We start from the raw sequence: 10,759 nt of genomic DNA, 5'->3' as shown, positions 1-10,759 counted from the left end.
TTACTTGAACTCTGTGAAGCATTTATTTGGGCTGCAATCTGAGGTGCAGTTAACTCTAATGAACATATCCTCTGCAGCAGAGGTAACTCTGGGTCTTCCTTTCCTGTGGCGGTCCATCATGAAAGCCAGTTTCATCATAGCGCTTGATGGTTTTTGCAACTGCACTTAAAGAAACTTTAAAAGTAATTGACATTTTCCGGATGGACTGACCTTCATGTCTTAAAGTAATGATGGACTGTCGCTTCTCTTTGCTTATTTGAGCTATTCTTGCCATAATAAGGACTTGGTCTTTTACCAAATAGGGCTATCTTCTGTATACCACCACTACCTTGTCACAACACAATTGATTGGCTGAAACGCATTACGAAGGAAAGAAATTCCACAAATTTACTTTTAACAAGGCACACCAGTTAATTGAAATGCATTCCAGGTGAAGACCTCATGAAGCTGGTTGAGAGAATGCCAAGTGTGTGCAAAGCTGTCATCAAGTTGTTTTGATTTGTGTAACCCTTTTTTGGTTACTACATGATTCCATATGTGTTATTTCAAAGTGTTGATGTTCACTATTATTCTACAATGTAGAAAATAGTTAAGATAAAGAAATGTGAGTAGGTATGAATGATTAGGTGTGTCCGAACTTTTGACTGGTACTGTATATATTATTACATTTTTTTGCAGGACATAAAATGTAGCACATAATTGGATGATGTAATACACAATTGGATGACATTTTACCTCGAGCACCACTTTCAAATTACTGGCTGAAAATATAAAAAAGTTCTGGAGCGTCACTTTAATTCCAGTTTGTCTTAATTGATATATTGGATTCATGATCTCCATCTCAACCAAAAATCCAAGTTAAATAATAGGACTAAATAAAATCTAACTTTTTTTCAAGTGGATCCCACTAGGCAGAGATGTCAATTCAACTTCTATTTCACTTTGGCTCAATGGAAATCTGTTGGAATTATGTAAAAACGAAGTTGATTCAACCAGTGTGTGCCCAGTGGTATTTAAAGTGTGATTTTATTATATTTAGTCCTTTTATTTCGATTTTTGGTTGAGATGGAGATGTGAATCTAACATATTAATTATTAATTTGAAGACAAACTGGAATTAAAGCCAGGCTAAATCAGTGGCACAGATGGAACTATCCAAGCAGAAGATACATCTCCTTAATATTTTAATATTTGGTTGCGTTGGCAACCATACAATTCAATTTCAATTTTAAAATACAATAAAAAGCCTATTAACAAGTTAACAAATTATATGTTGGATTCACATCTTCAACTCAACCAAAAATTAAAGTTAAAGACTGGGATTAAGCCAGTGGCTCAGATGGAATCTATCCAAGCAGTAGATACATTCATTTTAAAAGTTGATATTTGGTTGGCTTGTCAACCAAACTCAATTCAATATTTATTTTATAATACAGTAAATAGACATTTGGTTGACAACTAAACCAAAATTCAGACATTGTTTTTCCATTGGAATTTGATTGTGCTTTTAGGTGGTTGACAGCATGGTGATAACACATTGGAAATGCAATTAACATTTGGCTGTATTTTGAGTGGATGAATATAGGTTTTAATCTCATTGATCAACATCTCAACCAAATATTACCCAATTATCCACGTCCAGTGGGATAGGCCTATGCAGCAAAATGTGTTTATGAGTAAGAGACGTTTCAGACAGTATGAGACAAGGCAAATGTCAACTTGCTCATTGATCAAATAAGAGAGACACAATTAGGCCTAACAGTCGTTGCGCGTGCATTATTTTAAAGCAGGATATATCACAGCAAATGAGTTTAGGGTTATGAGTAAGAAATGTCTCAGCATCAGAAAAAGCAAATGTCAACTTCGACATAAAATAAAAGAACTGAGCGTATTGAAACCAGCCACCTGAGTCATAGAGAAGACTTTCTGATGACCACAGCTTCTCATAATTCTTTAAAAGTCAACACCGCCAGCATCTCGCACGCACTTGTTTAGCCCTGGCTCACCAAATCCATGGTAACCACTTGTTGAAGCCTCACTGCCCGTTGCTAAGATATTGAATGTATTCTACCAGAAAATCCTCCTACCCCCATGTCCCCTCACCAAACTAAATTCTCCGAACGCATAGGGCGCACAGGCTGGCCATCTGACTTCCGTCATGCAGTGGGACAACAAACTTTTTTTAACCTTTATTTAAATAGGCAAGTCAGTTAAGAACAAATTCTTATTTGCAATGATGGTCTATCCCGGCCAAACCCGGACGACGCTGGGCCAATGGGCGATGCACTATGGGACTCCCAATCACGGCCGGATGTGATACAGCCTGGATTCGAACTAGGGACTGTAGTGACTCCTCTTGCGCTGAGATGCAGGGAGCCCGAGTGGACCTTTGTCAATTTATACAGATCAATATACATGAATGCTGTCAAAAGTATGAACTTTTAAGTTTAAAAGGGTCCTTGCTACACAGTTCCACCACTCATGCCATCTGGCTAACCATTCGGCGCAAACAAAATGTCATCTTATCTCCCCCTCCATACACAACTTCCTAATTAGTGTGTTTCAATTATTGCACCCTTATTTAGGAATAGACCAAACTGTTCAAATCTCCAACTGCTTGGTCCAAATTAATATTCCGAGGGGTGCATGTGGTCATGGGCCGGGGCTAGTGTAGTGTGGGCCAATTTACGCACTTTCTTGGCTAGTTTCGCAGCCTTGAGTTCAGAGTTGCCAGGGAAACGACAGGCCGTGTTGGTAGAGTTAGTTGGGTCTTGAATGTCATATTGTCAGAGAGAGGGAGAGATGGTGGGTTTACCCCCCCTCCCTTGCCCCACTCCACTCATATCTTCGCCATAGCTCTCCCATCCTTCCCTCCCCTCTACCCTGCGATTAGCCTGCGCAGGCTCTCCGATTTCCATGAGAATGGCGACGGGCGGTGAAAGGGTTAAGCCTGATCTGGAGAGAAGGGGCGATAAAGCCCCCGAATGCAACGCTAATTTTCTGCTCCGCGGGGGAGCGAGAGAAAGGGAACAAAGCTCTCCGGGGGAGTCGCCGAAGACTCCGCGGCTTTACTATGTGCACCTGCGAGCTCAAAAGCTAGGGACAATGTGCCTCCGAAACGGGCAATTATGAGTGGGCCAGCCACCCGCTTTCTCTCCGAAGAAGGAAGAGGAGGAGGTGGGCAAGAGGGGGGAGAAGTGAAATTTAAAAGACGGGGAGAAAAGTAAATGATCGACCCTAAATCATTCTACCCCCCCGCGCCTCTCCTACACCCCGGACGCCTCTGTCCCATCTCCCCAAACGTTTTGTCCGCCTCCTTCCGAAGTTTTATTTTAAGCATCCCCAAGTATAATAGTGTCCACCTGTGGTGCCACTGTTTAAACGTAAACCCGGCTCGTTTTGATTGAGCGCCTGATGTCAGGCCTATGGTTATTTTCTGTAATGATCGCGGACAGATGAGGTCACTCAAACAGCTGAGCGGCCAAAATTGAAGAATAGGAACAATTGATAACGCGTTGTAAAACATTAGCAGTCACTTTGGCTGGTTTTAAAATATTGGATTAAATAATTGCATTTTTTAGAGCCTGTATTATGCTCTTATTTCTCAACAACTTTGCCCGACAAAATATGCTCCAAATAAGTCCCATATCAAAAACCTTCGATGAATCGACCTCCAATCTGACATGTAATCTACGCATTATGCATACTGTCACAAAGAATAGCCTATAAATGGTGCGTCATCTTTCTGAAAATGCTATACTGATTCAAAATTTTTTTACAAAAGAGTGCATTTCTAAAATGTAAACGTTTAAAGAACAAAATTAAATTGCTTAAAATGTCGCAAAAAACGGCTGAAAACATGCAAGGAATATATTTGGAGACCAGAGGATTTAAAAACGTTTTAATACTTGTCATCCATGCCACATATGAAAATGAGTTAACAAAAATACCCTTAGTACAGGGGCCTTAAAAATTGCTTATTTATACACAATGCACATCAAAAGTTGCAAGACTCTCAAACAAGGATTAGACAACTAAATACATTCTAAAAAAAAGTTAAGTGTCACACTTGGATTGCAATAAACATTCATGTTTCATTATTCCTTTCATATAAATTATAGTATTTAAACCCAACCAAAAATAATTTGATGCATTCCCTTTATGCAAGTTGTTTAGTGGATTGTACAATACTAAAAAGAGACTGTTGGAACATGACAGTTCCAGAATGGTTGTAATTTTATGTGGTTCTACCACTTCCACAGCCTACAAATGTACCCACTTGCAGTTTCAGACTGCAAATAATTCAAAAATTGATTCTAACTTTTAGCAGCACTGGTTTACTATTCATAAATTAGTTAAAGGGTGTTGTCAGATGGAACTGAGACAAATGAAATTTAACCCTCAAGTCTTGTTACAACAGGAAACTTGAGACAAAACTTTATGCCAACTCCTTTTGTCAGTCATTTTGTAGAAGTATAAAAGGAAAGTGGAATGTGTTATCTGAAGACCTTATTAAGCAGCAGGCAACTCAAATATGAAACTGAGAAGCTCGAGACATTTATTGTAAAATTAATAGATTTTATTCTCTACCATTAGTTGCCCAGGCAGAATGTAGTAACGGTGCTTGGTTGGATAAGTAGAAATCCATACAAACATTTGCCGAGCTAGAGAAAAATCATTCAAATGCATTTTGTAAAAAATTAAATTCAATAGAATGCAGCATTTGTATAAAATGTCATTCAGTTAAGAGTATTCTATGAACAGTTAAAACCTGCAGAATACAACAGGGGTATCTGAACAATAAACATTAAGAACTTGGGACAACTCCTAACATTTACAAAACAAGTAAAAAAAAAAAAAAAAAATGGATGACTAATGCAAACAATTACATTGTCAAATGTAAAACTCATTGCAGCAGCAAAGGGTTTATGTTACAGGACATCCCAAACTATTGGCATGTTGTTTATTAGTCCAATGTTGATACAGTCCCCAAATGTTTTGCATGTCAGCAGTCAAGTTTATGATTTTCTAGAAGCAAATTGTCACTTGCTACATGATACAAAACACATAATGTGGCAAGTGACACTCTTCTTCTTGAAAATCATATAACTTGAAAACTTGACTGCTGACATGCAAAACATTTGGGGACTGTATCAACATTGGACTTATGAAAAAAAAAATAGCAAAAGAATTGGAGTGGATTTTCCTTCAACTTAGAAAAGAAAGTTGAAGACAAACCAAAATGTATTGGTATGGGGTTTGGGTATACAGTACTACTAAACACACCCGTTCATCTCACATACTTGTTTCCATTGGATCCAATGAACTCATAAGATTGTCCAGACTATACCATGTCATCCTATGAAATTGGATTGGCTTTAAAAACAAGCACGCTTACTCACAAAGCAGTAGAAGGCACCAAGTGGCCATAATTGTATATTAAAAAAATAAGTCACTTCATTCAAGTTACTCTGTGCATTTCTCCCTTGGTCTCCCCCATTTCACTGCACTAGCAAGCGGTTAGTTGATTTGTGATGTTCCGTTCTGAGAGAGGCCCCATTGGGCCACACAAACAAAACCAGTTCAGGAATCGCAATCCTCAGAATCCTTGTTGTGGGTCATGTGATTTGTATGTCACTGGCCTTAGGAGGATAGTGATTGACTGACCCAGTTCCTAGTGTTGCGTTCCCGTGGTGGGGCCCCTCTGTTGCTGCATCCCAAATGGCACCCTATTCCATTTATAGTGCACTACTTTTGACCATGCAGGGCCCAGGTCAAAAGTAGACCCCTATATGGGGAAATAGGGTGCCATTTGGGACACAACCTGTGTCTCCCTCCCAGTTGGTTTAGTTCATTATGATTACCGATCAACCCGAGGGGCCGACACTACTGTGCCAGTAGGACAATAACAGGAGACAGAACACAATGGAACAATTGTGAACATACTAGTCACGTGCTTTGTGACATACATAGGGGCCTGGGCATTTTTGAATGGAAGCTTGTGATGTCAAGCTCAGTTTTTGTCAAAGAGGGGAAAAAATATATATGCACACAAACAAACATTTAATCATCATAAAGTCTATGTACAGTACAGCAGCCCGTCATAATGAGAAGTTAATCGAGAAGGGTCTCCGTCCTAGAAGTGGATGGGCGACTGAACGAAACAACCTAGTCTTGGGACAGAGGACGGGATGGACGAGGGGGGGCTCATTATTGTAGTCAAAATGCAGAGGTAGAAAAATAACCTTTTTATATAAAGTCACTGTTTTTTATAACGCAACACGGGACCATAATGAGTGGGTCTGACAATGTTGTGCCCAGCATGTGACATGAGTGGTGTCCTTGTGCCTCTCCAAGCCAGCACACTCACATTGAGTCCCAGTCACTATCCCCACCAATCCCTAGATATGAGTGAGAGGCACAGTCCCACTGAGATAGTGTTGCTGGACGCTGTAGCCTCCTCTCTGGGAGACAGGGTCATTGGTGTCCCCCCCGGGGATGTACATACTGATCATATCCCTCAGGTCCCCCTGGAGAGGCCCGCGGTGGTGGTTAGGTCCACCAGTCGGGGAGTGCGACACTGGCTCTGGCTTCACCATGGACATGACTGGGTTGGGCTGCTGGTGGCTGCTGCTGTAAGACATGGGGCTGAGGAGGAAAGATGCTGTTATTGACTAAATTATATGAATGTTATGCTACAGTATGCCATGTCAGGCCACGCCACTAAATTGTCAGGTAGACGTGCAACACAGTCTAATCGGGTCTGCGCTATTCTACATGGCAGACAATCATGTCTACTCAGTTCAATACAAATCATTTATATCCGAAACATGTCGTAAAGAACGGACCGATTATGAAGTGTCCAATTTTTCAGTTTCATCTTAAATTTGCAACAAGTTCAGTATTTTCTTTGGAATATTGGAGTGGATTTGTCAAATAAAAAGAGTGCAGATTCATATTGATTCCAAGACCGACCCATCTGAATTAAATAATTACACCTGCATGAGTCAGAAGAGGGGCTTGCAATAGATTATACTGGGTGCAGACAGACATGCATAGATCTGATGTGACCAGCAATGAGTCACCTTGAGGGAGAGCCCATGGAATCCACCCTGTCTGTTTACAAACAGCATGGGATAGGGATTGGGGACTGGACAGGTCCAGACTAGTTAAGCTACCAACTACAGCACCATGAAGCAAACTGCAGACATTCTCAGTCAAAGAATTCATAAACCAACTAAAGGCGCTTAACGATATCAGGGTGAGGAATTATTTTACATTGGAAGCATGAAAAAGTGATGTGAATGTGTTAATTATTCAAAAAAAATATTAAAATGAAACTAAATGAATCACTGGTGTCTCTCTGCAAGAGGCCTGGGAGAAGAAGGCACTGATGCGGACTAGAGGATTGTGGGTAAAGGACCACACAAAGCTTTCCCATAGAGTGGGCCTCTACACATGCTCTACAATCCACAGGCATGAAAACAAGTAAACAACCTACACCTAACCAATTTGATGTTTTTAAAACTGCAGTGCTTTGTGTTGTGTTGCAGGTATGAAAAAGGCGCGCTGTTATTTTGGCCCGGTTTCTTGTTAGAGACTTTTAATCTCGATGAGACTAGCCTGGTAAAATAAAAAAAGGTAAAAACAAAATTGTATAAAATATTAACCCAAGTTCTAAAGACATAAGGTAGAATGTTTTAATAAATTATAGGTTAAATGACAGGTCAACCTTTTTTTTATGACTTTATCCTTAAAAATGTGTAGTATATTTAGCATTTCTGAAAAACAAAAATACAAAGTAATCTTCTGAAAAACAACAATTGGGAGAAAGACAAAACAAAAGTTATGGCTCTGTGCTGGATGGGTGAGAGTTGTGAGTCATGACATGGGTTCTAATTCATCTTAGTTTTAAACAAGCAAATCCAGTTAGGCCCCATGTGTTTGTTGCCAATCAGATTATAAATGTTCACAGAAATTAATCAAATGTGTGTGAGTGGGAATGTTGGAGGTGTTTAACAAACAAGTGTTTAATAACAAAATTTGAGCAACTCAAGTAATTCAAAACCCATCATGCTCATTATCTGACACATACATTTAGAAATACACTGACAAGGCGTGAAGCTGGCTGGACCTGTACTGATTGTATACTGCATTACTACTAAAATGTATTAAAATGCAGAAGTAATGTTAAATAATTTGTCCCATGTTGGGCGATTAATAATTTATGGTCCATTAAAACAGCAGGCTATATCCTTTGTGATAAACTGCTCTTCAAATAATTGGGCCTAAAGTAATGTGATTTAACAATAAGTCTTGATTTAGTGCAACATTGATTCTGCAGCAACCACTGGTTTAAAGCAGAGAAAGTGGGTGTCTGTTCAGAATAGCTCAAATCTTATCACAACAACGAGAAAACGGCAATTTGCAAACTTCCGTCTGCCGATCCACTGACAAGTTTATAGTTGGTTCCAAATCAGAAAAGAAACGTTGTCTAGGCTATATAAAAGGGTACAAGCTTTCAAGTGTTGAGGTAAGTTAAGTATTGAGGGTGACCTTTTCATACAATACCTAATAAACTCAGTAAATGCAGGTGTCAGATTACAAGGGTGGCAACTGGCGAGCGAGCACTGTCATTAAACTCTCGTTATCAAAACTGGATTTACATGAGCTATAAAACACTGTCCTTCTCAATTAGGCATTAGAATCAGAACATGCGGAATGGAATTTAGAACTGGAGCATATCCTACCTGTAAGTGTTGGCGCCGTTCATATAGGTCTGTGCTGCGGTCATGGCCTGGGGGTACTGGAGCGCGGACAGGTCGTAGCGGTGCAGCTGCTGAGTGTAGCCCAGGGCCTCGCTCTGCATCCCGGCGTAACCACCCGCCGGGCCCCACCCGTAACTCTCCATCCTGGGGCTCCCACCTTGGCCCTGCGCAGCGGCCGCAGCCAGCAGGTTCCCGGCAGAGAGAGGGTACTTTCCCATCTGGTTGTCCTTCTTGAGCAGGGGCTTGGATTTACGGCGTGGTTTGTATTTGTAATCGGGGTAATCCTTCATGTGCACCGCCCTGAGGCGCTTTGCTTCGTCAATGAATGGCCGCTTCTCAGCATCAGTCAGTAGCTTCCACTCGGCGCCCAGCCGCTTGCTGATCTCAGAGTTGTGCATCTTGGGGTTCTCCTGGGCCATCTTGCGGCGCTGGCCCCTAGACCAGACCATGAAGGCGTTCATGGGTCTTTTGACCTTGTCCATGGGGTCCCCGCCCGGAGGACACAGGGATTTGGACCCCGGGTGAGAGTTGCCGGTGACCGGAGACATGGCGGTTTGGTGCGACTGCTGTTGCCCAGAGGGCTTCAACTCGTGTTCCATCATGTTATACATAGTTGTCTGGAACTTGTTAAGTGTCTCAGTTCAAAATAAATCAAGTTAAAATGAATTTAAAAAAACGAAGTAAACAGTCACAGCCTTTGTCACCTTACCTGTCGACTTCTGCCCGGGTGGTTTTCCCGTTCTAGAATGACAAGTGGAAACCGAATGCACACAGTGTTCCAAATCAACTAATTAGAAGACACCCGATTCGAACAACGGGGAATAAATTACGAGTCGGTGTGTGAAGCGGACATTAGGCTACATAAATAATCAAGCGAGAGAAAACTCAACGATAAAATGTTTAAGGAATTGTTTGAGCTGTAAAAAAAATAATAATTTAAAAACCCTTCAGTCTGTAAGCCTATTTCTTTCTGCGCAGGGTTTCAAACAACCACCTGTAGAGACAATTCTGTAAACTGAAGAGTCCTGCGTGATGACAAAAAAAAGTGATTCCATTTCAATCGTGCGGTTTTTCAGGAGATAATTGTATTCGAAGGGTCCGGACCAATCCCCGAGCGCGATAGGCTTCCCCGTGCGCGCGCTCATTTGCTTAACTATAGGAGGGGGCGCGAGCTGCATGTGCTGGAGGCACTGAGGAGTGGAGAGCACTTGTTGATGAGCGATAGAAAGTGTGTGAGAGGGACGGGGTGCTTTTCAATGAGAAAAGTAATAATCCCGCATACACTCATTTAAAAGTGTGAATTTTGCTCTAATTGTTTAGAATAAAGAGTTTAAAAATCATGCCATTGGCAGTTTGGCACACAGCCAGCATGCGCATGAATGGATGTTCATAAACTCGTTTTACTTTTTGTGCTTCCACGATTACGAGCAAAACGGACCAAATGTAAACAAATGATCAAACATGAATACATTTTAACATATTTAATCGACTTTTGTTTTCATCATCATTTCAAGACAATAATTTTTAGGCTATTTTATACAAGGATACTTTTATTGCGCTTGGAACAAAATTCACACAATCCTATTTCAGTCCACAACAACAGCCACAATGACAAATTACGTTTACCAAATGAGTTTGTTGTGTCTGTGAGCGTGTCTGCTCATTTTCTAGACGTCTGACATCGTTCAAACGATTGTTAGCCTATAAAGACGTCCATGACTTCTATACATGGTATTGATACGCTTACAATGGCGCACAGAATCACGGTGGGGTTCCATGAGAATGAGGAAAAGGTCTGTTGGTTCGGCCAAATAGAAGCTTTTCTTACGCTGCAGTTCCAAAGGAATAGGTCTTTGTTAATGTTTCCCAAACCTACGAGGGGCATGCTGTCTCTATTTACCCCAGTACCCAACATCCTCCTTCCTTTCATACCATTATTTTGAAAGGAAAGGATACAGACCTGTCATCATTCAAGTGATGTCGAGCCTATAA

The 10,759-nt window shown here is 40.9% G+C and overlaps 1 protein-coding gene across 1 annotated transcript; it reads right to left on the bottom strand.

Moving 5' to 3' along the window:
- Nucleotides 1–4,861: 4,861 nt before the first annotated feature.
- Nucleotides 4,862–10,102, bottom strand: LOC115198555 (transcription factor Sox-19b). Its single transcript, XM_029760572.1, has 2 exons — nucleotides 8,750–10,102; nucleotides 4,862–6,647 (listed from the first exon to the last, which is right to left on the bottom strand). Exons 1-2 carry the CDS (start codon nucleotides 9,376–9,378, stop codon nucleotides 6,401–6,403), a joined length of 876 nt encoding a protein of 291 aa, XP_029616432.1. The 5' UTR covers nucleotides 9,379–10,102; the 3' UTR covers nucleotides 4,862–6,400.
- Nucleotides 10,103–10,759: the final 657 nt, after the last annotated feature.

The sequence above is a fragment of the Salmo trutta genome, chromosome 8 (genome assembly GCF_901001165.1).
Source record: "Salmo trutta chromosome 8, fSalTru1.1, whole genome shotgun sequence".
Classification (NCBI taxonomy): domain Eukaryota; kingdom Metazoa; phylum Chordata; class Actinopteri; order Salmoniformes; family Salmonidae; genus Salmo; species Salmo trutta.
Note: the sequence above shows the minus strand (reverse complement) of the source record. Positions and strands in the feature narration are given on the sequence as shown.

What these genes read in the sequence shown, in the direction of transcription:
- LOC115198555 (XM_029760572.1), bottom strand. Translation starts at nt 9,378, where the DNA reads ATGTATAACATGATGGAACACGAGTTGAAGCCCTCTGGGCAACAGCAG. An exon ending in AACGGCGCCAACACTTACAG is followed by an intron (nt 6,648 to 8,749) that starts GTAGGATATGCT and finishes TTTCCTCCTCAG; the next exon opens with CCCCATGTCTTACAGCAGCA.